We start from the raw sequence: 24,198 nt of genomic DNA on the forward strand, positions 1-24,198 counted from the left end.
ATAGATCAAACGCAAGAAGACAAATCTTAGCATCTCTTGGGTAGATCGCAAGGAAGATTTCTTAATCTCGTGCTATCCATTCGACGGCGACCTCCCTCCTTCGAAGATAGGACAATATAGCTTTTTCCCTATGCTGCGCTCTCCAAAAGAAGTGAGGTATATGGGAGTCCCTACTACTTAGTAGAGAAAGAAGGTGTCTTCAACAGGGCTAGAGATTTCTCTCAAGCTATCCTATAAAAAGGCCCTCCTTAGTCATCTACCACACTCCAAACGCTCAGCTCCCACTTCAAGTCAAAAACACCTAAAGCCCCATCCCTAGCCCTTACACTACAGTACGCTTTTGAGGGTGGATACTTTAGGTGCCTTGCGGGGGCCTACTGAGTTTGGGATTGTAGAGACCACCTGTAGTGCTCTTCATGGTTTTGGTTACTGCACTTTACTCGCTTTTGTTGTGATCGTAAAGCTCCATCTTTGACGAAAATGCAGAGGGTCTTTTAGTTTCACCCCTCTTCAATGAAGGTTTTTGTCCTGCTAATTCCATTCCTGTCAACAGCTATGCCAGAACGCTTTACTAGCCAATGTCATTGGGCTAGCCAACTTCGAATACTGCCCCTATGATATGATTGCAAACGATTTCGTCTATTGGTAGGTTCTCGAAGGACTTCCATATAGCTCGTTATTGCGAAAGGGACTTCAAATAGGTCCATTGGAGGAGCTTGTAAATAGGAAGGGCATTAGATTCCCACGCTGCAAGCTCTGTTATTATAAATGGAATCCCTACAGAAATGCGAGTCATTTCCAGATTACTCACAAAGCTTGGATTAAGTTAGTCAACTTACTGTTTGAATGCAGGTCAAAATTCCGGGTTGCTTCCACTGTAAATGGTTTTGGCAGACACCTTCTGGGTGACAAAAACAACCTCGATATGCTCAACGACATCAGATTACAATGCCAGCTTGCCATCAACTCGCAAATAACCATAAGGGATATTATTATTTCCGTCATTGTTTAGCTGGGAAGATTTGTTCCCTTTGGAAGAGATGATCATGGCATCTACTTTGCTGGGGGTGATCTGAATGAAGGAAGCAATCAAATGGATCCCCATGGCTGGTATTTGGCAAGCAGGGTCAATCACCAAGGCGGGGTCACAATAATTAACAAATCTATAGATGACGACGCCACAGGTCAAAACAACACTTGAAACTCGTTGAAAATTAGAGATAAATGGCATAATAGCTTACCAGGGATTCTGGAAAGTTGCAATGTCTTCAGTGCTCCGACGAAGACCCAGCATGGCCTAAGGCTAGTGTGAGCAGGGAGATTCCGTCTTACCCACTGGCCGATGCAACGACACATCGCAAACTGGCGAGCAAGAATACCTGAGAAGCGGAGGACTTTACCCAACAATTCATTAGACACTTCAAGAGTTGCAAGCAAGATCGATTAGGTAAAGATTCAAATGTGATTATGATATTGGGGCGTATAAGAAAGGAACAAAAAGGAAAGCCAGGTACAACCAACTGGAGAAATAGGAAGATGATCAGGAAGAGATTTCCATTAATGAGAAATTAGGCGATTATCTAGATATCAGAGTTGAGGCAGGCGTCGACGGCCCTCGAGCTGGGAGCCCTATCTCAGGCCTTCGATGTTGCGACGCTCAAGAAAGCCCTCATGGCACAATCTAGGATTTCGAGAAAGTTTGTTGGAGCTTTGTGGAGAATGGAATCTTTCAGACAACAAGCACTTGGGTGCAGGAATTTCTCACATTTGACTGGAAGTTGGGCTTTCATAAAAATCGATTCAGACCACAAAAAAGGCAGGCCTTTGGACTATTGGGCAACAACTTGGGTGCAACCAGTCAACCCGAACGCTTTGGGTTTATGGATTGCAACCAACAGTGGGGCCTTGTTCTCCAGATTTGTAATTCGGATCTCACTCTCCCCAGGATGATGTCTTTAGTAGTTAATATGATCCTATCCACATTTTCTCTTGGGGTTGTGTTACATACTAACTATTTGGACAAAACTGACGTGATGAGGAGGTCGGAGTGCCAATGTAATCCTCTCTCTCAATCGATGGGGATTATTATTAACCTCATAAGATTGTGAAAAATAAAATATTTCTAAACATCAATTTCAAGCATAGTTGGGACTTGTCATCGGTTGGTACTTGAAGCTCGTCAAAGGTAGCGTTTCATGGGAGGTCAGAGAAGCTATGAGTATTGAATCAGCTTTGAGTTGTCCAGCCTCGAATGTAACTAGCTCCATTCCCAGAAAGCGCGCTCGATTGGCTAGTCGCTCTAATGATAGTATGGTGGATAGGGATAAAATGCGTAAAGCCCAATTGAGAGAGGGTGCGATTTTGGAACTCCTAACAAAATAGTGTAAGAACACTCATGGGACGAACAAAGAGGCTATGCACAATAATCATTGTGCCATGACCTACAACAAGGTCAAGAAAAAAGTGCTTAGTATTGGATTTTCCTTAATGATGATAAGATGTGCAGTTTTATGGACTTTTTCGCCTCTTCTTCGGTTGTTTAGGGCTTTGGGTATTTGTGTTAGATTAAGTGGTTTCCTTTCCTTTTATATTTCAAATATTTAGTTAGAATGTCATGGACTTGAATGATTAGGGTAAAAGGAGTCTAGTGAAATTCATGATCTCTAAGTTTAAGATGTCTATTTTATATAACAAACATTGACGATCCACTTGTGTGGAAAGAAAAAGAGGAGTTTTGTGGTGAATTGGCTGCACTAAATGGTGTTTGTAGAGGTCTGTGGGTGATGTGTGGGATTTCAACCTAACTAAGAATCAGTATAAGCGAAGAGGTAAAAGCTGGAGTGAATGATTAATAACCATGTTCACTGATCTTTTAAACAAGTTGAAGATGATTGACTTGCCAATGGGTAACCAAAATTTCATGTGGTCTAACATGCAATGTAGCCCTACCCTAGTCAAGGTTGATGGTTTCCTAATTTCCACTGGATAGGACCATGTCCTTCCTTTATCCAAAGTAATGGCGGTACAAAGAATTACGTCTGACCACTTGCCGATCTTGCTATCCATTAGTGATAAAATGACTAGACCTGTGTTTAGATTTGAAGAGGTCTAGCTAGCATGAGAAGATATTTGTAACCTGATATTGGTCAATCGAAGGAGGTGCCGAATAAAGGTTCTAATGTTCTCACCTTCGTAGCTAAGCTAAGACATTGCAACAAGAGAATTAAAGATGGTGTTCAACGAGCTTTTACGGTATCTTGAAAACTAAGAAGGCTATTTTAGCAGATGAGACACTCGTCAAGGATAGCTCTTCACAATAGGTCAGGTTGGTGCACTATGTCGTCCATACTGATGGAGAAGCGATAAGTATTGAATCACCTTGGGTAGTCCACTCGAATATAACTAGCTCTATCCCTAGAAAGTGCGCTCGACTGGCTAGTCGTTCTAATGATAATATGCCGGATAGGGCTCAAGTGCGTAAAAGCCCAATTGAGAGAGGGTGCAATTTTAAAATTCCCAACAAAACAATGTAAGAACAGTTGCGGGGTGAATAGAGAGGCTACACACAATGGTCATTGTGCCATGACCTATATGAAGGTTAAGAAAAAAAGTGCTAAGTGTTGGATTTTCCTTAATAACAATGAGATACCCGGTTTTAGGGATTTTCTAAGCGCCTCTCCTTAGGTTGTTTAGTTCTTTAGGTATTTGTGTCTGAGTAGGCGGTCTTCCTTCTTATTATGTTTCAAATATATACTTAGAATGTTAGGAGCCTGAATGATCAGGGTAAAAGGAGTCTAGTGAAGTCTGTGATCTCTAAGTTTACAATGTTTGTTTTATGTTTTCAAGAATTCAAAGTGGAAGCTATCTCTTGCTCTTTTCTCCAACCGTTTGCCGAAACTTTCTTTGAGGTATACCATTGCATCATATCGGAGAGGATGTCGAGGAGTATAATCACTTATTGGAGCTCGTATGTCTTTTCATGCTGTAAAGTTTTAGTGCATAATTTCTCTCTTACTCTTTGGCTGAAATATATCACCGGTTGTTCAATTTTTTATATAATGAATGTTTACGGCCCACCTACGTGGAAAGGAAAGGAGTTTTGTGGTGAATTGGCTGCACTAAAAAGTGTTTGTGAAGATCTGTGGGTGATGTGTGGGATTTCAATCTAATTAAGAATCAGCAAGAGAGAAAAAGTAGAAGCTGGAGTGGACGACTGATGGCCATGTTCACTGATCTTTTAAATGAATTGGAGATGATTGTCTTACTAATAGGTAACCAAAATTTCATATGGTCTAATATACAAAGTAGCCCTACCCTAGCCAAGGTTGACCATTTCCTAATCTCCACTAAATGGGACCATGTCCTTCCTTTATCCAAAGTAGTGGCGGTATTGAGAATTACATCCGACCACTTGTCGATTCTGCTATCTATTAGTGATAAAATGACTAGACATATATTCAGATTTGAAAAGGTCTAGGTAGTAGGGGAAGATTTTTGTAACCTAATACTGGTTTGATGAAAGGAGGTGCCAAATAAAGGTTCAAGCGTTCTCACCTTCGTAGCTAAATTAAGACAATTGCAGTAAGAGAATTACAAAATGGTGTTCAACGAGCTTTTACAGTATCTTGAAAACTAAGAAGGCTATTTCAGAAGAGATTCAACAGTTGAATTTTTTGGAGGAACACTAAAATGTGACTTTTCAGCAACTAGAGAAATGAAAACAATTCAACATGCGACTTATGGGTGTCGTGGCGGATAAAGAGACATTATAGAAAACCCAAGCCAGACAACACTACTCAAAGAAAGATGACGGCAATACAAAATTTTTTCATACAATGGCAACTGGAAGAAGATGCCAAAATGCCATAAATGCGGTCAAAGATGAAGGCAGAACATTTTACAAAAAGGAAGAAAAAAAAGTATTTATATAATAAATTCAAAGAAGTGTTTGCCTGAGGTGCCACAGTTAGCACGATAATAGGTGATTGAAGCAGCATATTTAGGAGTAGACCAATTCTTAACCCGAATCACCTTACCTCACCATTCTCTTTGGAAGAGATCAAGAAGGCTACCTTTCAATTAGGTAGTTACAAAGCCCAGGGACCAGACTGACTCAAGCTAAGGTTCTACCAAAGGTTCTGAGAGGTGGTTAAAGACGATTTTCTTAACATATTTCGGGATCTATTTGATGGAACTTTGAGCTCTGGACCAGTGAATTATTCATTCATATTCCTTATGCCCAAGAAAGAGGGGGCAAAATCAGCAAACAAGTTCAAATCTATAAGTCTCATTGACGGTGTTCAAAAGATCTCTAAGGTACTCGCAAACAGATTAGAAGGTATAATGAAAGATATCATCTCTCCAACACAGATAGCTTTCCTCTAAGGCCAATCCATTATGGACTCCTTTGCAATTGCTAACAAAATTGTTAGTTGGAGCTCAAAGCTAGTAAGAAAAGTATTGGAATCAAAGTCGATTTTTGAGAAGGCGTATGACAATGTGAGATGGGATTTTTTCAAAAAGGTCTTGACATGGCTCAGGGTATATTAGAAGTGGTGTGGTTGGATTGAACAATGTATATCTAATGCCAAAGTAGCAGTACTAGTTAACAGAGCACCATCTAAATGAATAAAAGCTAAAAGGGGCCTGTGATAAGGTGACCCACTTTTCCCTTATCTCTTCACGCTGGCGACGGAAGGACAGGCTAGAATGATGGAGAAAGTTGTGCGTAATGGTTTGTTAAGAGAGATTGGACCCAAGGAAGAGTCTAAGATAGCTATCATCTAGTATGCTGATGACACGATCTTTTTCTGTGAAGCTAAGAGAAAGCACGTAAGCAACCTTCTTTTGTGTGACAAGCTTTGGAGTAGGCGTTTGGCTTGAAGATTAATGTGGTTAGAATTATTTTATCTGCGTGATCGTGACCACCTAGGTGGGAGTCTTGTGGAGATTCTAGGGTGTAAATTGGAATCTTTTTCGATGGGCTACCTCAGACTATCCCTTACGAATGGCCATCTATGAAATAAGGACTGGTGATTCATTGTTGGTAAAATTAAGAGGCAGATCGAAATGTGGCAAGCTAAACTCCTATCACAAGGAGGTAGGTTAGTCCTTGTGAACTTAGTGCTATCGAACCTGCCACTGTATTACTTCTTGATTTTTAAAGCACCGAAATTGCGTAATATGACAAATAGAAACTTTTCAAAGGGCATTCTTCTGGAGAGAAGGGATAACCGTTGTGGGGGGACATTGCCTTGTAAGATGGAAAATTGTTTATAGGAGTAGAAAGAAGAAAGGATTAAGGGTCAAGGACTTAGAGAATATGAACATAGCATTATTACAAAATGGTGATGGAGGTCTCTCTCATATAAGAATCATCAGTGTGGCTCTCTTATCAATGAAATTTATTTCTCCCGGAGGAAATCGCTTAAAGAAGGCATGTCTTTCAGACCACACACACTAGTGGTAGAGTGTTTTAGTGACCAGGGATAATTTTAAAAGCGGGAGTGTCCTACTCAATTGGAGATAGGCAAAAAAAAAGTTTTTTGACTAACATCAGGAGGAACTGATCTACCCTACGAACTTTATACCCTTGTATTTGTGACAACGTAGTGAGTAAAAATTTTAGATTGAAAAGATTGTTGCGGAAGAAAAGGATGGAAGTGGCATAAGATCTTGTCAACTTCACCCCTAGCTCTTAGTTCGACAATGACTTAATCTTGAAGCTGAAAGAGTCGATCTCCAAGTTTTCTCTATACAATATAAAGGATGAAGTCAGATGGAGATGGGCTTGGTCCAAAAAGTTTGCGGTTAAATCACTCCACAACTTTCTACACGATGGCAGAGTAAAAGGTAGGAGCTTTATTTAACTGTGGAAGATTAGATCTCTTTTAAAAGTCAAGATTTTCGTGTGATTAGTCCTGAAAAAAAAAGGTGTCACAATGGACAACCTTTTGAAATGGGGTTGGAGTGGAAAGAAGAGCTGTGTTTCTATTTGGATGAGACTTAAATAGTGGATCATCTTTTCACTGGTTGTCTAAGTACCAAAGCTTTGCTGGAGGGACTACTATCGAACAAATTGTTTCTTCTTAACTATTCTTCTACCAGTAGGCTTTGAGAAGTGAGCAGACTTAAAGATGAAGCGCTAGGGGAAAGGAGTAAGCAACAATCACCACCACTTGATAGTTATTTAATTGGAGTGGAATAAAAGAATTTTTTGATAAAATAAAACACACATCAGGTTACTTGACGACCGAGATTCGTCCGCTCACGGATATTTGGGGCCGCTATTGCATTATGTTTTTTTTTTTTTTCCTCGAGACCTGGCTGTCTTAGATTATAGCCCAGTTCATTCTCTTAATAAATGAAACGATAGCATGTTACCTTGTTCTCAAAAAAAAAAAAAAGGAAAAGAAAAGAGTATTTGAAAAAGAAACATACCTTGATTATAGGAAATTAATTGATTATTGAATTCACTTTGGCAAAAGGATATTATGCCCACCAACTAAGCTATGTGGAGCACGCGCATGATCACACTATTTACCATGATGGCCATATTGTTGTTCTCTTGTCGTATTATATTATATTTAACGCATTTAGTGATGCGTACACGTTCTCCTTTCATGGTGGATAAAAAGAGTGACTAACAATAGATTGTGAGTTACCGACCGTCTCTAAAGCAAGTGGCAAAAGGCTTGGTGGTTGGTACCCGAGGCCCAAGTTCGAATCCTAGTTGATTTACATTTCCAGCTAAGTTTATTTCTAAATAAAGTAAACGAAGCGGGTAGCGTGCTACCTATCTCTCTAAAAAAAAAAAGAAGAAAAAAACAATAGATTGTGAGTTCCTAGGCCACATAGCCCACGAGTGGCTCTATAATCCGCTATGACTAGCTCCATAGTTGTCCTCCAATTACAATAAAAATTCAACACATAAATTTATATGTATTGCAAACATAAACTGAATCGTCATAAATTTTCTCTTTGAAGTACATTAATTACTTCTTAACATTCTCTTTACGTATAAAGATAAGGTTATAAAGAGATTCGACAAAACACACATTATTTTCAAATTCTAATAATTTTCGAAAATAAGGATGATGGTGTTAGTTGTCACGGTGGCGGCAGCCGCCGATGGTGGTGCCATTGACTTGGTTTCTGCTTTTCTTCTCTTTTTTTCTCTCTTTTCTTGACAAGACGCAACCAAATACAATAAAAAAATAAAAAAGTACAAAACTCTTTTTTTTTTTCTTTTTTTTTTCTTTTTTTTACTTTGGCGGGTCAAAATCCTATCCTGTGATTAGGGGTGTCAACAAGCCGAATGAAATGAGCCGAACACGAGCTGGCTCGTTAAAATATCGAGCCGAAAAATTCAGCTCGTGTTCGGCTCATTTATTAATGAGTTGAACACGAGCTGCCTAATGAACAATAAGTTAAAAGAATTATGAAGGATACGTATAGAAAAAAAAAAAAAAAATTATGAGATCTAACCTATTTGACTTTGATCTAATAGTTGAAACTTTATATATAAACAACCTTTTTATAATTGAGTTGGACTTTATATTTATGTTAAGCTAAAAACCAAATAATAAAAATTTATAGTATATATATATATATATATATAGTGCGGCTAGGATGCTTATGGAAGCACGGAGGACTCCGTACTTCCACTTTGTTTTCGATGTTCGGACTTTCAAATCGATGATCGGCTCCATTAGACTTGATCTAGAGTATTTGAAGTATCTAGAAAATAAATTTTGCGATTTTTCGATATCATTTGCCTAGTGATCGAAGTGGCTCAAAATCGACGGCTGACAATAAAAATTTTACAAAATATGATGATATGACATTAAAATTTTAGATCAAAGTTATTGATCTTGTTTTATATGGTATAAAAAATTTTTTATCAAAATTTCATGTGATTTGGATATTTCTACACCGTTAAACTTGCAACCGGCTCACCACGGCCGTTAAAATTATTGATTTTGAGCCCCTTCGATCACTAGGCAAATGATATCGAAAAATCGCAAATTTTATTTTCTAGGTACTTCAAATACTCTAGATCAACTCTAACGAAGCCGATCGTCGATTCGAAAGTCCGAACATCGAAAACGACTTGGAAGCACGGAGGCCTCCGTGCTTCCATAAGCATATATATATATATATATATATATATATATATATATATATATATATATATATATATATATATATATATATATATATATATATATATAAAATAGATAATTGCATATATACCCCTGAAAACTTTAGAAATATCTCACTTACCCCTACTTTTTTTTTTCTTTCCAATATAACCCTCATATGTCCCTCCATTATTCTAAAATACCTCTACAGTTACCATCCGTTAAGATAAACTGGGATAATAAACATGAGTTAAATATCTACTAGATTTAAAAAAAATCAAAATGCCTCTTTTGCCCTTAACTTAAGGGCAAATAAGAAATATTGGTGATGATATAAGAGTATATTTGAAATGATAAAAAATCAAAATACTTTTTGTATCCCTAACTTAAAAGCAAATAAGAAAAGTCGGTGATGGTGGAAGGGTATATTTGAAAGAGTAAAATAGTAATTTCATACAGATAACAGCTATTGCTAATAGTTTATTAACGGAATTTAACTCTAGGGATATATTTGAAATAGTTGGAACGTAAAACGGGTATTTTTAATATTAACCTTCTAAGAGGGATAAATCAGAAAGTCGGAAACTTTTCAAGGGTATATAAGCAATTGTCTCTAAATATAAAATATATGTATTCAAGCTGTTATCGAGCCGAACACGAGCGAACTGACCCCAGCTCGTGTTCGGCTCGTTTTTTAAATGAGCTAAAAAATTCAGCTCGTGTTGGCTCGTTTATTAAACAAACGATTTGATCTGGAGCTCATTTTGAGTCGAACACGAGCTAGCTCACGAATAGCGAGCTGGATTGCCAACCCTACCTGTGATCCCTTAATGGGTTTGATAACTTGAACCCGTTAAGAAAGAATATTTAATGGAGCTAAAATGATGCACGCTAGATAAGAGAAGATGGCAAATATTGTAACGCAGGGGAAGAAAGGAAAAGAGTAAAGAAGAAAGAAAGAAGTAGAGATAATTCACACAACTTATATACAAGTCACACAAGCACTAAGGAAGAGTACAGATCTAAAATAATTTTTTAGTAACCAAAAATTTCTTTGTACGTATCAAACTTATTTATAACAAATCAAATTCTAATTCTAATCAAATCTGATAATTTTAGAAACTTTTCTAAAACAAATAAATCTATTCTAACCTAAAACTTCTAAATCTATATCCCTATTATTTAGAAAATTATTCTACATGAAAAATCTTAAAAATTTAAATGAAACATGTAATATAAATTAACAAACATAAATATTCCAAAAATTAGAAAATATATTTTAAAATCCTAGCTAATCTTTTTATGACTATATCATAATGCAGCCATTCCATGTTTCTAAGCACAGGATGCATTCTATATAATTTGTATCCAGTTGTGGTGCATTTATTCTAGAAATTTAATCAAAGAGCAATGATAGTACACCCAAAAATGTATATATCTTATACTCATTTATCCAAAGGCCAAAATTTGGCCCTTATTCTATTAATATATTTTTAAATATCTATTAACTTATATAAATTCACGATGTATTTTGCCATGTGGCAAGTTGTCGTTCACCCTCACAATCATTCGATCTTTTTCATTTTTTTCATCAAACTTTCAATTAATATATTTAATTAATACATTTAAACGTTATCATTACCAAACTTTCAATAAACAAGTTATCCTTTACCACATTTTGACTCTTCCATTTTCCTTTATGAAACTTTCAATTAATATATATAATTAATACATCTAAGCATTTTCAGTACCAAACTTTTCGTCCACCAAATTTTTCATCTCTAATTAATTCATCAATTCTCTCTCCCTCATTTTTTTTCATACACCGTTGCCTTGCTCCCTCTCTCACTAATGCCCTCCCCCTCTCCGCCGCGGCCATAGGGATCGCCGTCATTTTTATTATAATTATCGCCAGAGAAGGCTTCGTTGGTTCCATCCCTGCTACCAATAGTGAGTAACCTTCGGTGACTATAGCAAGTGAAGAACACAAAAAAATATCTATTAACTTATATAAATTCACGATGTATTTTGCCATGTGGCAAATTGTCGTTCACCCTCACAATCATTCGATCTTTTTCATTCTCTTCATCAAACTTTTAATTAATATATTTAATTAATACATTTAAACGTTATTATTACCAAACTTTCAATAAACAAGTTGTCCTTTACCACATTTTGACTCTTCCCTTTCCCTTTATGAAACTTTTAATTAATATATATAATTAATACATCTAAGCATTTTCAGTACCAAACTTTTCCTCCACCAAATTTTTCTTCTCCAATTAATTCATCAATTCTCTCTCCCTCATTTTTTTCCATACACCGTTGCCTCCCTCCCTCTCTCACTAATGCCCTCCCCCTCTCCGCCGTGGCCGTAGGGATCGCCGTCATTTTTATTATAATCATCGCCAAAGAAGGCTTCGTCGGTTCCATCCCTGCTACCAATAGTGAGTAACCTTTCGTGACTATAGCAAGTGAAGAACACAAAAAAATATTCGATGTTATCTTATTATTAATTATTACTTATAATTTTTACCTACTGCGAAGCGCGGGCTTTTTCACTAGTTAAAAATTTAAAAGACTTCGTGAACTCTATAATGGAGGGTTCTAAATTACACACCCCTCTTTATTTTAAGATTTACACCTAGCATTTTCCTTAATCAAAACATTAATTACCCATTTACCATTTTTGTTTCAAATTACAAAAGTACCCTTCTATTTCCATGAAACCCCTACATGCGTAAGAATGAAAATGGGTCCAATATGGATTGGACAATACTCAATTCATATCCATACATATCCATATTTTTGTCAGATCTATATACAAATTTGGATACTGATGGGATACTAAATTTCTTATGTAACAAAAATGGATTCGAATACGAGTTTGATACGGATATGAATTCAATATTGAAAAATATATATATGAAGCTAAAAGCAAAAAAAATCAGCAAAATGCATGTAAGATTTTTAAATTTTATAAAAATATTCAAAAGTATGAAAAAAAAAAACTGATGAATTTTAAAAAATTAATATGAAAAATAGATTTAAAGAGGGAATAGTATGTTGAAAATATATCAAAGTCAGTTTCGGATTTAGATAATAGGAATCCGAATCCGAGTCTGAAGGTAAAAATTCCTATACGTATCCGAAATTTTTTCAATTCGGATCGGGTCGGGTCGGATCGGGTCGGGTCGGATATTATCCGACCCGTTTTCACCTCTAACACCCGCCCTTTCCCCTCGTCGCTTCCTAATTTCTCGCGCCTCTTTCTCTCTCTCTCTCTCTCTCTCTCTCAAACGAATAATTAGAAAAAAAAAAAAAATTCCTCGGGCTTTTATATTTCTAAACCCTAATCGAACCTTTCCCTTCCAACGCGTGCGCACTCTCTCTCTCTTCTACATGAGAATTTCGCGCAAGGTACGATCGTTCATACACCTAAATCGCCGCCTCCTTTTGTTCTCATCGCCCGTAGTTGATTAAACGCGAATTTTTCGTTTATTTTTTCGATTTACGCTTCTTATTGCTTGATTGCTGTTAGTTTTATCAATTATAATCTATTTACAGGGAATTGTTTTGATAGTAATTGATGAAGTGGTGCGTAGGATTGGTGGATGATTTGTATTATTAATCTGTAAAAACTTTTCGGGTTGAAGATTAGGGCATTCTTTGGTTGGATTGGGGGGGGGGGACGAGATAAATTATCCCCCTTATTCTGTGAAAAATGTGACAAAAATTGGTCCCGCGCAATATGGATTCTTCTGGAAAATCTAAGCAAATCATGAAATTCGCCGTCCCGCAATAATCTGCGATGTACTTCATAATTCGTGCTTATAATGATGTAAAGATCAAGCACGAAATACCCTTTTCTTGGTTATTGTCAAATGGCCGGATTGCCTAAGGATACTAAAAGTTACTCTGCATACCCTAAGGATTTTGCGAAACCTAAATCCGTGTGTTCAATCCCTGTCATCAAGCTTGTCTCAAGACTGTTTCGGTCTTTATGTTCTTAAAAAGGGAAATGATGGGATTAGCTCGGACAGTTGTGAGGTGTCGTAAAATTAAGCGCTGTCCCGTTTACTTAATTCCCCTTCACTTTGTTTCACAGATCTTTGGATCATACGTCACAACACTCTCACCTCGTTCTCTTTCTCTGGAGAAAGTGCAACAGCGTTTCAAAGCAACATCCTTGTGCGAGCATTCGAAGAAAAAGTACCAAGAAATTCAATTTTATCTTAGGCCAGAAGAAGAAACATATGCTCGGAGAATCAGGAGAGTTATTTTGAAAGCTAATAGTCGGACAGTTGAGGATGTTATTCAGTCTCTTCAGTGCGATGAAATGTTATCTGGATTTCAACTTACATCTCCAGTTGTTGATAGTTTACTTCAGAAATTCGGAGATGATTGGAAATCCGCTTTTAGTTTATTTGAATGGGCTAGTTTGCAGATTAGTTACAAGCATACTACGTATGCATGTAATAAGATGGTGGACTTGCTTGGGAAGATGAGAAAATGGGAAAGGATGTGGGATTTAGTAGAAGATATGCGTGAAGGATGTTCTGTGACTCTTGATACTATTGCCAAGATGATGAGAAGACTTGCAGGTGGAGGGAAATGGAAGGATGCTATTGTTGTTTTTGATGAGTTAGAGTCTTTTGGGTTTGTAAGAGACACGGAAACTATGAATATTTTGCTTGATACTCTTTGCAAAGAGAAGAAAGTCGAGGTTGCCCGTGAAGCATTTGTCGTGCTCAAGTCTCACATCCATCCCGATGCTTACACGTTTAACATTTTTGTCCATGGTTGGTGTAACGCCCGAAGGGTTGATGAGGCGATGTGGACAATTCAAGAGATGAAATTGTGGAGACTTAAACCTTCAATAATTACATACTCGACTATTCTCCAAGCTTATTGTAACCAAACCAATTTTCAGAAGGTTTATGAGCTCCTTGATCTAATGGTTTCTGAAGGTTGCCCTCCAAATGTTGTCACCTACACCACAATTATGAACTCACTTGCGAAGTTGGGAAATTTTGATGAAGCCTTGGGTATGGTAGATAGAATGAAGTCCTCTGGTTGTAAGCCTGATACACTATTTTATAACTCTTTGATTAACATCTTAGGGAGAGGAGGTCAAGTACATGAAGCTTCGAAGGTCTTTGAGGTAGAGATGGAGATGAATGGGATTGGTCGTAGTGTGTCAACCTACAATACAATGATATCTATTTTTTGCCACGATGGTCAAGAGCAAAGAGCTTTTACTGTGTTGACTGACATGGAAAAAGCATCTTGCAAGCCCGATCTTCAGACTTATAGGCCACTTCTCAGGCTATGTCTCAGTAAAAGAGAGCTATACGACCACATCGAGAGGTTGTTGAATGACATTATGGATAAGCATAATCTAAGTCTAGATCTTGACACATATACACTTTTGATCCATGGTCTTTGTAGAGTAGGTGACACTGAATGGGCTTGCCTCCTGTTTGATGACATGTTAGGTCGAGAAATACTGCCAAGATATGAAACTTGTAAGCTCCTTATGGATGAAGCTAGAAGGAGAAACATGGAGGCAAATGTAGAGAGGATTCAAACAGTGATGGATCAACTCGGCAGTGTACCTTAATATAGGTTTGAGATGATTCACATTTGTGTTCATGTGAGGTCGAGTTGCGATATCACGTACTGGAGTTCATGCAAGGTCTACTAGATATCATTTGCTCTTCCTTTTAGAGCAACAATACCTGTTGATTGCTTTGTATCTTTTATTTTATTTGTTCAAATGTAAATTAGTTTACCTAGCAAATCTATTGCCAAAGAATATGAAGCAATTTATAATTAAGATCCTGTAATAGCATATAACTACAGATCAATGTTAATGCTGTCAGTAGAAAGCTACTTTCCATAATGTGCTCTTTGTGTCTGGTTATAGGATGCTTTGTTGTTAGCATCTAGTGATGTTTCTGTTTCCCCTCTATCTCTTAGTATATTCAGCTTATACTTTCTTGATCCTTTGATTCCCTTAATTCTAAATAATATCTTTTTGGGATTTTATCGTTAAGCACCATTTTTTGGTTCAGAAGGAAACTAGTGGTAGTTTTTGTTAGTCTATCCTGCATTACCCTTGGACCGCACTTTAATTGCACCTCCATCATGCAAGTCAAATGTCTTTTTCAGGGTGCTGGGCAGGGAGGGTGGCTTTGACATAGGAGCCTCCTTACCAGGTAAAAGCAAAGTGGCGAAAGGTGCATCATCTACTTTGTTCCTTTCCTTTTGTTCCCAAAATTTGATTGTTTTACAGTCCTTATTAGCGAAAAGGCTTGAGCTGATCATTATGAATTAAAAGAATAGTTGCCATAATTATCCTTTATAATTTTGTGTCCTTTGTAAGTCACAAGGAAACAGCAAAAAGCAAGCGTCATTGTAATGTCTTAACCAAAAAGTATGTAGGGAAAAGACAAGTTTTATCTTTCGTCACTCACATCAATTTAGTTGTATTGTAGCACTTTGCACAGTTCCTTTTTTTCCCCTTCCACATGTTCTTTAATCTTGTGAAAAGTATATGAATGATTGCTATTCACAAACTACAAACCAAAGAAACGTTGAGATGAGATTAATTACTGAGCACTGACTAGAGTTAGAGATGATAATGCTTACAAACTGTTTGGAATGTACAAAAGATCCATCATGCATCAATCTAACGTTTTTTGTTTCTCGTTATGTGTTGCAACTTAGTAAATTTTGCCATATACCGTTAGGTGTTACTTTCGATGATAATTGGAGAATTTTGGAAATTGTCTTCACATCGCACATCTTCTAAGGGACTATACTAAATGAAGATTGGGTGGAAGATGCTTGGGAGTTTTATACTTGGTCTATTCTTGGTTCTTAACTTCTTCAGTACTCAAATGTTTAGATTTTGATCACATTAGTGTGGCTCGTAATAGAGTAAGGTTTTTTTAAGTTTCATTTATTCTAGAAGGTATGCGTGCTATATTGATGTACCATAATGACTCATATGGTTGAAAGAAATAATCATTGGAAAATTGTAAGTCCTACTTGATTACGAAAGTTGAGCTTTACTCCCCAAGTGTCTTGCTAGGAGATTATTGGTTTTAGACGATCTGTCTTTGAGTTCTTACTCAATTATGGTGGTATTATGAAATAGAGCGGTCTAAAATATACAGAGGCTTATAACAGAATTTGTACTCTTATGTGGCATTGGATATACACTGGAAACTAAGTTTAATATTGTCTGGATAATTACAATCATGATGCTAATGCTATAATTTCCGGTGTTCTAACTTTCTGCTTTGTTCTGGAAGGCATTAGTGAAACTTTAGACTAACGGGAAGTTGGGAACCTTAGAAATTCTTAGTTAGGACAACTATTTATGTTTGAATTTTATTTTCTATTTATTTTCTAGAGGTTTCTTGTATTTTGTCTATAACAAATGATTTCAAAGCATATAACAACAAATATTTTATCGGTTCTTCATTTTTTGGTCATTCAAATAGCCGTTGTTTTATACTGGGTAAGGTTCTATACTTTATCCAATTGAAACAAAATGAGCTTATTGTAATGTATTCGATATTATATTTAAAGCATTCCTGATATTTTCATTAGTATTTACTTATTTCCAGCATTACTCTGTGAGCTTGTTGCATATAGTCAACCTTCTTTATTTAAGCCACTGTAACACATTTGTTTTGAGTGTTTAATTTTTTCTATTTCAACATATACTAAGGTTGCAACATGTCTGACTTGCGGAGACGAGCAACTTTTCAACATGAAAATTCAAAAAGGAAAGGGATAACTGCCTCAAAAAGAGGAACTCAGAATAAGCGATGGAGCAGCATTATTGATGACTTTCTAATTCCATTCCTAGTGGAGCAAGCACAAGAAGGGTTGAGAGTGGATAAAGGTTTCAAAAGGCAAGCTTACGTAGCAGCTGCTAAAGCTGTTAACGAACGCTTTAACACTTCATTTGATCCTTGTAACGTGGAAAACCATATGAGGACGTTGAGGACTAGATATAACGAGATAAAGAAATGTAGGGATTTAAGTGGCACAGGCTGGAATGAGGAACAAAAAGTGATTACTTTAGACGGTCCAGCCTACCATAGTTATGTACAGGTAACTAATATACGATTATTTCTCGTATGACATTTAGTTGTCAATAATATGAACCGTTGTTTTTTTTTTTTTTTTTTTCACTATGCAGGCACATCCAAGGGCCTTAGAGTTCCTAAACAGGCCCATCAAGCATTATGATGCTCTGTACATCATATGCTGTGATTACCATCCTAAGACAAATGACAATCAAGTCGAAGAGGGGTTAAATGAAATCGTTCCCTTTGAATCTCAAGGCGGTGTGTTTATGGAGGAGGGTGATAAAGATCAGGCAGAATCAAACCAAGGTGAAGGGTCTGAGCTGCCAGTGAATGATGGTCCCTCATCTTCATCTTCAAAGGGTGGTGCCAAAAGAGCCCGCATTAGTGATGATTATTACTTGAGTCAACTTGTTACTATCGTGGGTGCACTTGCAGAAGCCATAAAGAAAAGCACGGTTCATTGGAGTCAAAACTTATATGAGAAGATTGAAGAGATCGAAGGTTACAACGACAAGGTTATTGAGTCGGCCTTTGACTATCTCTACGAAGATGAGAAGAGAGCTAGATTATTTATGGCAAAGAATTGCAATATGCGTCGTGCGTGGCTTGAGCGGTTTGTAGCAGAACGATCTCTGTAACTATGGGCACTCCCATGATGCAATTTTTTGGAATGTTTTGTGGGCGGAACTATGCCATGTAGGAAGCTTTGGGACAAAAGAGGACAAAAGAAATACTATGATGCGGTTTTGTTTTGTAGGCACTCGACTATGATGCGATTTTGTTACGTAGGGACTGGTAGATACCTTTTAAGATTTCCCTTCATTGGAACTTTCATTTGTTTCCAAGTTGTCCTTTTTGTAAATAACTAATTTAATCCCTCTCTTTTTTAATTTCAGATTGTAGTTAGCCTGCTGAGTGTGGGAATATTATCAGCCTGATTCTATATGATTTGTGAGTTAAATCTGATTCTTAGTGTGTTGTTTCCTAACAAACTGATTGCGAAGCTGCTGGGTTTTATTTCTACTAATTGCTTTTTTCTTTTCCCAGCAATTCTGTATGTTTGAGTAAATCATCGTGCTCTTACTTATATATGATATTCTCGGACAATTGAGTTATAGCGGAGCTTTAGTTTACGTGTATATATATGCGATATCCGAGTTGAAACTTTTTATTTCGTTTATCTTGGTTGTATATCATGGCCTAAGCTGTGCCAGACATGGGAGAGTATGTTGTTATTTCCTGGTATATTATTTGTGTTGGATTTTTTTTTTTTTAATCTGGTTTTCTTGGCTGTAGGCTTTCAATGATTATAGCTTTTGCCGGCTCTCAATACATCCTGTTATACTTTTACAGCGTATTGTCTAACTTTTCTTTTGCAAGTTTTCTGTATTCCGTATTTAGGAATGCAAACAAACTGCATTTCCCATGATGAGTGTTAACTTGTCCAAATAATACAAGTACTTATTCATGTGTTGTTCAAGCTATGTAGGTAGTAGAATTGCACAAAGGAGTTTTTTCAAAATTATACGTAGTTGCAACTACACTGCAGTTGTAACTGTATGTAGATCTAAATCTGACATTTATTTGGTGCATTTGAATCTAACTGTTGATGCTGTAGTTACGATTGCATGAGCAGTCTCGACGGCAGCAATTGGAACTACGCTTAAATTGATTGTAATTCTAACCGTAACACTTGAAGAGAGTAATTTTAAAGAAAGATAAGCTTACCTCCACTTCTTACTATCTACCCGATTGACAACATGTATATGCCAATAAATCTATAGCTAACTATGTCTATGTCTAGGTCACAGTATATATATAAGAAGAAATAAAAAGTTGGTGCATATATAGTAGTAGTATAGTCAAATAACATAAAAATAACCCATACAACCACTACTACCCAAGCCATACTAATTAATTAGGTGCCACATGCAGATGGAAGCAACACATAATTAGGTACCATATCCTAATAGATATAATTCGCTAAGTCAATATGTTCTGTTAATAAGTTAAATTAACTTCTATATATAATACACATGCCCAATTAAATATTTCAACTTAAGTTTAATTAGCTAGTAGGTTATATACTGGTGGGAGCACCTCTCAAAATACATGCAACGTACATGCCCACATGCCGTAATTAATTATCTCTTTCATGCAAATATACATAGAATATGCATAATGGTAGACAGCCTATAGTAGCAGGGGCTAATTAATTAGCATGCTTCCTATTCACATACGTGGACTGTGGAGTCAACAACCTCTCGTGGCTATTTCATACACCTAGTAACCATTATACATGCAAAATCTGCCTTATAGAATCAAGAAAAGCATGTAATAAGTCATCCTATTAATAGGATTTTCACAGGAGCATCTCTCAAAATTCAAGCTCCAAGAATCTCGATATCACCATGTACCAAAGATCTTAATCACTACAAAATAAAGGTAACATAGTAGGGAGTTCATCTTGTTTGGATTCTAGAAAATTAACCCACCAAAAAAATGCTCTCCAAATTTCAGAAAACGGGTAGAAGAAGAAGATGCCGAAGATAACTTTGCCGCCTTAACAAGCTTGCGCACGTGGTCGTCACCACGCCGTTCACGCGCAAACTCGGCTTCACAAGGTAGCTCACAAAATTCTTCATAGCCCTCTCTTCCTCTTGAGCTTCTTCTCGCTCTCCTCTCTCTGCTTAAAGTAGCACAAAACAAAAGAGATAAGGATGAGCCACTTGAGCGGTTCCAAAAGAAAACTTAATTAAATAGAGCAGCTTCACCTTTTGGGCACTTATATTGCCCCAATGACAAAGTTTGTTGCTCTAACATGCCAAACTCCCCCAAGGTCTACTCCACTACATCCTCTCCTCCTACAAAGGGTTTCGTCCTCGAAACTCAACATCAAAACACATACCTCTCAAAGTCTCAAACAAATAGGGGTAAGTCTGTCTCATAAACTCCTCAAGCTCCCATGTCGCCTCTTGCTCCTCATGATTGCTCCATAGAACTTTCACATAGGGAATACTTCGGTTCCTCAATACTCGTTGCTCTCGAGCCAAAATTTGAACCGGTCGCTCCTCATAAGTCAAATTTTCGCTCATCTCTAATGGAGCAAAATCGATCACGTGTGAGGGGTCAAAAACATATCTCCTGAATGTGAAACATGGAATACATCATGAACTCCAACCAATCACAGCAGTAAGGCAATCCTATATGCCACTGGTCCAACTCACTCCAACACTTCAAATGGCCCAATAAATCATGGACTGAGCTTCCCATGCATTCCAAACCTCTTTATTACTTTAGATGGCGAGACCTTTAACAATACATGATCTCCAATCCGGAACTCAAGATCTCGTTGTCGTGTATCAGCATAGCTTTTCTGTCTCCTTTGGGCAGTCACGAGATGTCGTTGTGCAATTCTGACATTCTCTTCCGTTTCCATCAAAATATCAGGGCCCAAAGCCTTCCTTTCACCTACTTCATTCCAATACAAAGGTGATCGGCACTTTCTTCCATATAATGCCTCAAATGGAGCCATCTTGATGCTTGCTTGATAACTGTTATTATAAACAAATTCCGCTATTGGCAAGTGTTGAAACCAACCTCCACCAAACTCAAGGACACATGCTATCAACATATCCTCCAAAATCTCGATCGTTCTCTCAGATTGTCCATCAGTCTGTGGATGAAGGCTGTGCTAAACTGTAACTGGGTCCCTAAGGTTGTCTGTAAACTCTTCCAGAAATAGGAAGTGAACCTTGAGTCTCTATCCAATATAATAGAGGTGAGTACTCCATGAAGTCTGACGATCTCATCTAAATACACTTGAGCGAGTCTATCTAAGGACCAAGTCATCTGCACAGGTATAAAGTGGGCAGATTCGGTCAATCTATCCACGATAATCCATATCGCATCATGCACGCCCTGTGATCGCGGTAATCCAACTAGAAAATCCATAGTGACCATATCCCACTTCCAAACTGGAATAGGAAGATTCTGAAGCTTGCCAGCTGGTACACGATGCTCAGCTTTCACTTGTTGGCAAATCAAACACTGAGCTACAAATCTTCCAATGTCTCTCTTCATTCCAGTCCACCAATAATGTGCCTTTAAGTCTTTATACATTTTAGTCCCTCCAGGATGCACAATATAAGGTGAACTACGAGCCTCTTTCAAGATCCCCTCTCGAAGCTCCAAATCTACAAGCACACATAGGCGATCTCGAAATCTTAATATTCCAGAGGCATCAACACTGCACTCCCCTATCTGCCTACTCTTAATCTCCGCTCTAACTCTAGTCAAATACGGATCTGAACTCTGCTTCTCTTTTATCCTTTCCAAAAGAGTGGGTTGCAAAACCATAGACATAATTCTTGCAGTAATCCCAGAGGATACAATCTCAAGTCCAAATCGCCTCATATCCTCCAGTAATGGCGTCTGCCTCGTAATCATCATGCTCAAACTCTCTATCAATTTACGGCTCAATGCATCAGTCACTCCACCATCTCCCCACTCCTCTCCCACTTCTCCATCATTTCATCCACTTCTCCACCATTCCCTTCACTTCTCCATCATTTCATCCACTTCTCCACTATTCACTCTACTTCTCCACCATTCCCACCACCCTCTCTCTATATAAAGAAAAGCGAATATAAAAAAGAGAGAGGATTGTACTCACAAAAAAAAAAAGAGAAAAGAAACTTTGATAAAAAAAAAGGAGCCAATTAGAAAGGCTAGTTTAGATTCTCTCACTCTTATTTTCTCTTTTTCTTCTCTCCTAGTCAAGTGTGAGGACTGAGAATTTGGCTGTATAGCTAAACTCTTTGTTGACAATATTTTTATGTGTAATTTAATTACATTAGCACTCGCCAAGTTTCAGAAAAAAACGAATTAGGATGGAGAAGTTACGCAACCTTTAGTAATCACTTAAAGTGAAAAGTAACTCGGGTTTTCCAGAGAGGCCAATCAGTGGAGATGGCTTCTGGTGCGTATTGGACTTCATTCATAGTGATCCAATAGTTCGTTTTCAACAGTTCAATTACCTTGGACCCAATGGCAGTGAGGGATTTGGATTTTGATGCATGGTTTTCGAGAAAAAGGAATTTTTATCGCCAAGAAGGTTTTGGAGAATCAGAGAGAGGTTGGCTTTCACCACGAATCGGCGACCAAACCGAACAAAAAAAATTGTGAGTTAGATGCCCCAGTCGTGCTGAACGTGCTGACGAAGTCCTTTCGCAAATCCAACAGACGGATCGCCCAGAAATTCAAAATGTTCCCAAAAGGTTCGAAATTAGCAAAGCGTAAAATCCGCAAAACACCCTATATTTTATATACCATTTTGCGTGAAATCGAACCTGGAGGTATATCCGTGCGATTTACTCGCGCTGTGAGGGACTCAGCTAAAAATACTAATCTTTGGTGTACTTACTTGGAAATTTACTACCTCATATATTTGTGCTAGCTAGGGTTTTCATGGAGAAAACCCTAGCCCTAGCCAGCCACCCTCAACTGAGACCTCCCCAGCCGCCTTACCACCCTCCCATACCCTCGTTGCGCGCATCCCGGCTGCCGGCACGCGCCTCCAGCCGTCGGAAAGCCACCAACTTCTCCATCTCCCTGCCTTTTGTGGCCTTCATCCTTTCTGCCGCTTGGTAGCACCTTGGCTGCCTTCCTCCGACCCCCGGAGACCTCCCCCGCTGGTCACTGCCGTTCCCGCGCGCCGCCGCTGCCGTCCCTGGTAGCTCGCGGCCAGCCTGGGCAGGCTCGGGCTGACCTTGCTGTCGTCCTCCGGCCTCCGGCGACCCCTCGCCGTCGCCTCGTAGTTCCCCGGCCGCCGCTGTGGCCACTGAGATTAGCTAAACCCGAGCCGAGCCCTTGCAGGCTCGGCTCGGCTCACTTCGCCGCCTCCCACCGTCGGCCAGCGCGAGCCCTGGCCTCCTCCGACCGGCCGCACCTGCCTACTGCTAGCACTCCCGCCGCTAGAGCCCCCTGCCGGCCGGACTGGAACCGATCTCTTCGTCGTCCCGTGTGGCTAGGGCATCGTTGCCCCCCGCCGCCGCCGCCTCCCGTCACCGGCAGACGCGCACCCTGACCTCCCCACATAGGCCGCACCCACCTGCCACCGGCGTGCCCGCCTTCCGGCAGCCGCCGGCCATGCCCTAGCTCCCCCCTGGCCGATAAGCTTTATTAAGCTGTTTTCTGCATTATTTCTTGTTCGGGTCGCTATTCCGGCGACCCGAGGAAACCCTGATTCTTTCGAAAGTGAGTACGATGATCCTTGATCAGTGCCGATCATCGTGCTCATCTCCGTTGGGGTAAGAAAGCCCTCGGTTTCCGAGTTAAGCGCGGTTTAGGTTCAGTGCGCGCCATTCGCTGATTTTTTGTGTCGCTCCCACGCTCTCCACAGTGGACAGCCATGCTCCGGATCAAGAACACAGCCTCCGGCACGTTGAGACTTGTCAACGTGTGTCTCGACCAGCCTCAAAAATCCTCGGTTTATACTGCTGAGCCGTAAAACCTCGAAAATCACATAAAATAATGAGATTTTATGTGATTGTAGGGACTTTTATGCAAATGTAGACTTCGTAGCTACTGTGGGCAGTGTGTGCGGGTGGTGGGTAACCTACGAACTCATTGTCTAAGGTCTGAGGCCTTCATGGAAATCGAGTATCAATTTTCGATGCGCTTTTCGGTAAAATTCGCCGACGGAACGCGGTTTTGGTTCGGATTCTTCCGATAGTGCTAAAGCGAGTTATGTTTTGTCACTAAGCCTTGTTGGCTGGTCACTTATGTTGTTCCGAAAGCCCGGAGATGACGGGTGAGCGACGGTAGGTTCCGGTGTCGAAATTGACACTTTTGGGAACCCGGATCGGAGCGATTATCCAACGAATCGTTTTGATGTGCGTTTACGTGTTTGCTACCAGGACACCTTTATTATGGTGTTGTGT

At 38.7% G+C, this 24,198-nt stretch overlaps 2 protein-coding genes across 3 annotated transcripts; both read left to right on the plus strand.

Annotated features, from left to right (window-relative positions):
- Positions 12,422-15,162, plus strand: LOC109726642 (pentatricopeptide repeat-containing protein At3g04130, mitochondrial). Of its 2 annotated transcripts, none has more exons than XM_020256374.1 (2): positions 12,422-12,563; positions 12,711-15,162. In XM_020256374.1, exon 2 carries the CDS (start codon positions 13,147-13,149, stop codon positions 14,764-14,766), a length of 1,620 nt encoding a protein of 539 aa, XP_020111963.1. In that variant the 5' UTR covers positions 12,422-12,563; positions 12,711-13,146; the 3' UTR covers positions 14,767-15,162. The 2 variants fall into 2 exon arrangements, with proteins under 2 accessions (XP_020111963.1, XP_020111965.1); XM_020256376.1 differs by having other exon boundaries at positions 13,252-15,162.
- LOC109726643 lies at positions 14,823-18,222 on the plus strand. The gene is made up of 4 exons (XM_020256377.1): positions 14,823-14,841; positions 15,318-15,364; positions 16,888-17,276; positions 17,365-18,222. Exons 3-4 carry the CDS (start codon positions 16,896-16,898, stop codon positions 17,890-17,892), a joined length of 909 nt encoding a protein of 302 aa, XP_020111966.1. The 5' UTR covers positions 14,823-14,841; positions 15,318-15,364; positions 16,888-16,895; the 3' UTR covers positions 17,893-18,222.

Source organism: Ananas comosus, linkage group 21, assembly GCF_001540865.1.
Source record: "Ananas comosus cultivar F153 linkage group 21, ASM154086v1, whole genome shotgun sequence".
Lineage (NCBI taxonomy): Eukaryota > Viridiplantae > Streptophyta > Magnoliopsida > Poales > Bromeliaceae > Ananas > Ananas comosus.

Coding starts and splice junctions, on each gene's coding strand:
- LOC109726642 (XM_020256374.1), top strand. CDS start 13,147: ATGTTCTTAAAAAGGGAAATGATGGGATTAGCTCGGACAGTTGTGAGG.
- LOC109726643 (XM_020256377.1), top strand. CDS start 16,896: ATGTCTGACTTGCGGAGACGAGCAACTTTTCAACATGAAAATTCAAAA. Junction 17,277..17,364: donor CCTACCATAGTTATGTACAG/GTAACTAATATA, acceptor TTCACTATGCAG/GCACATCCAAGGGCCTTAGA.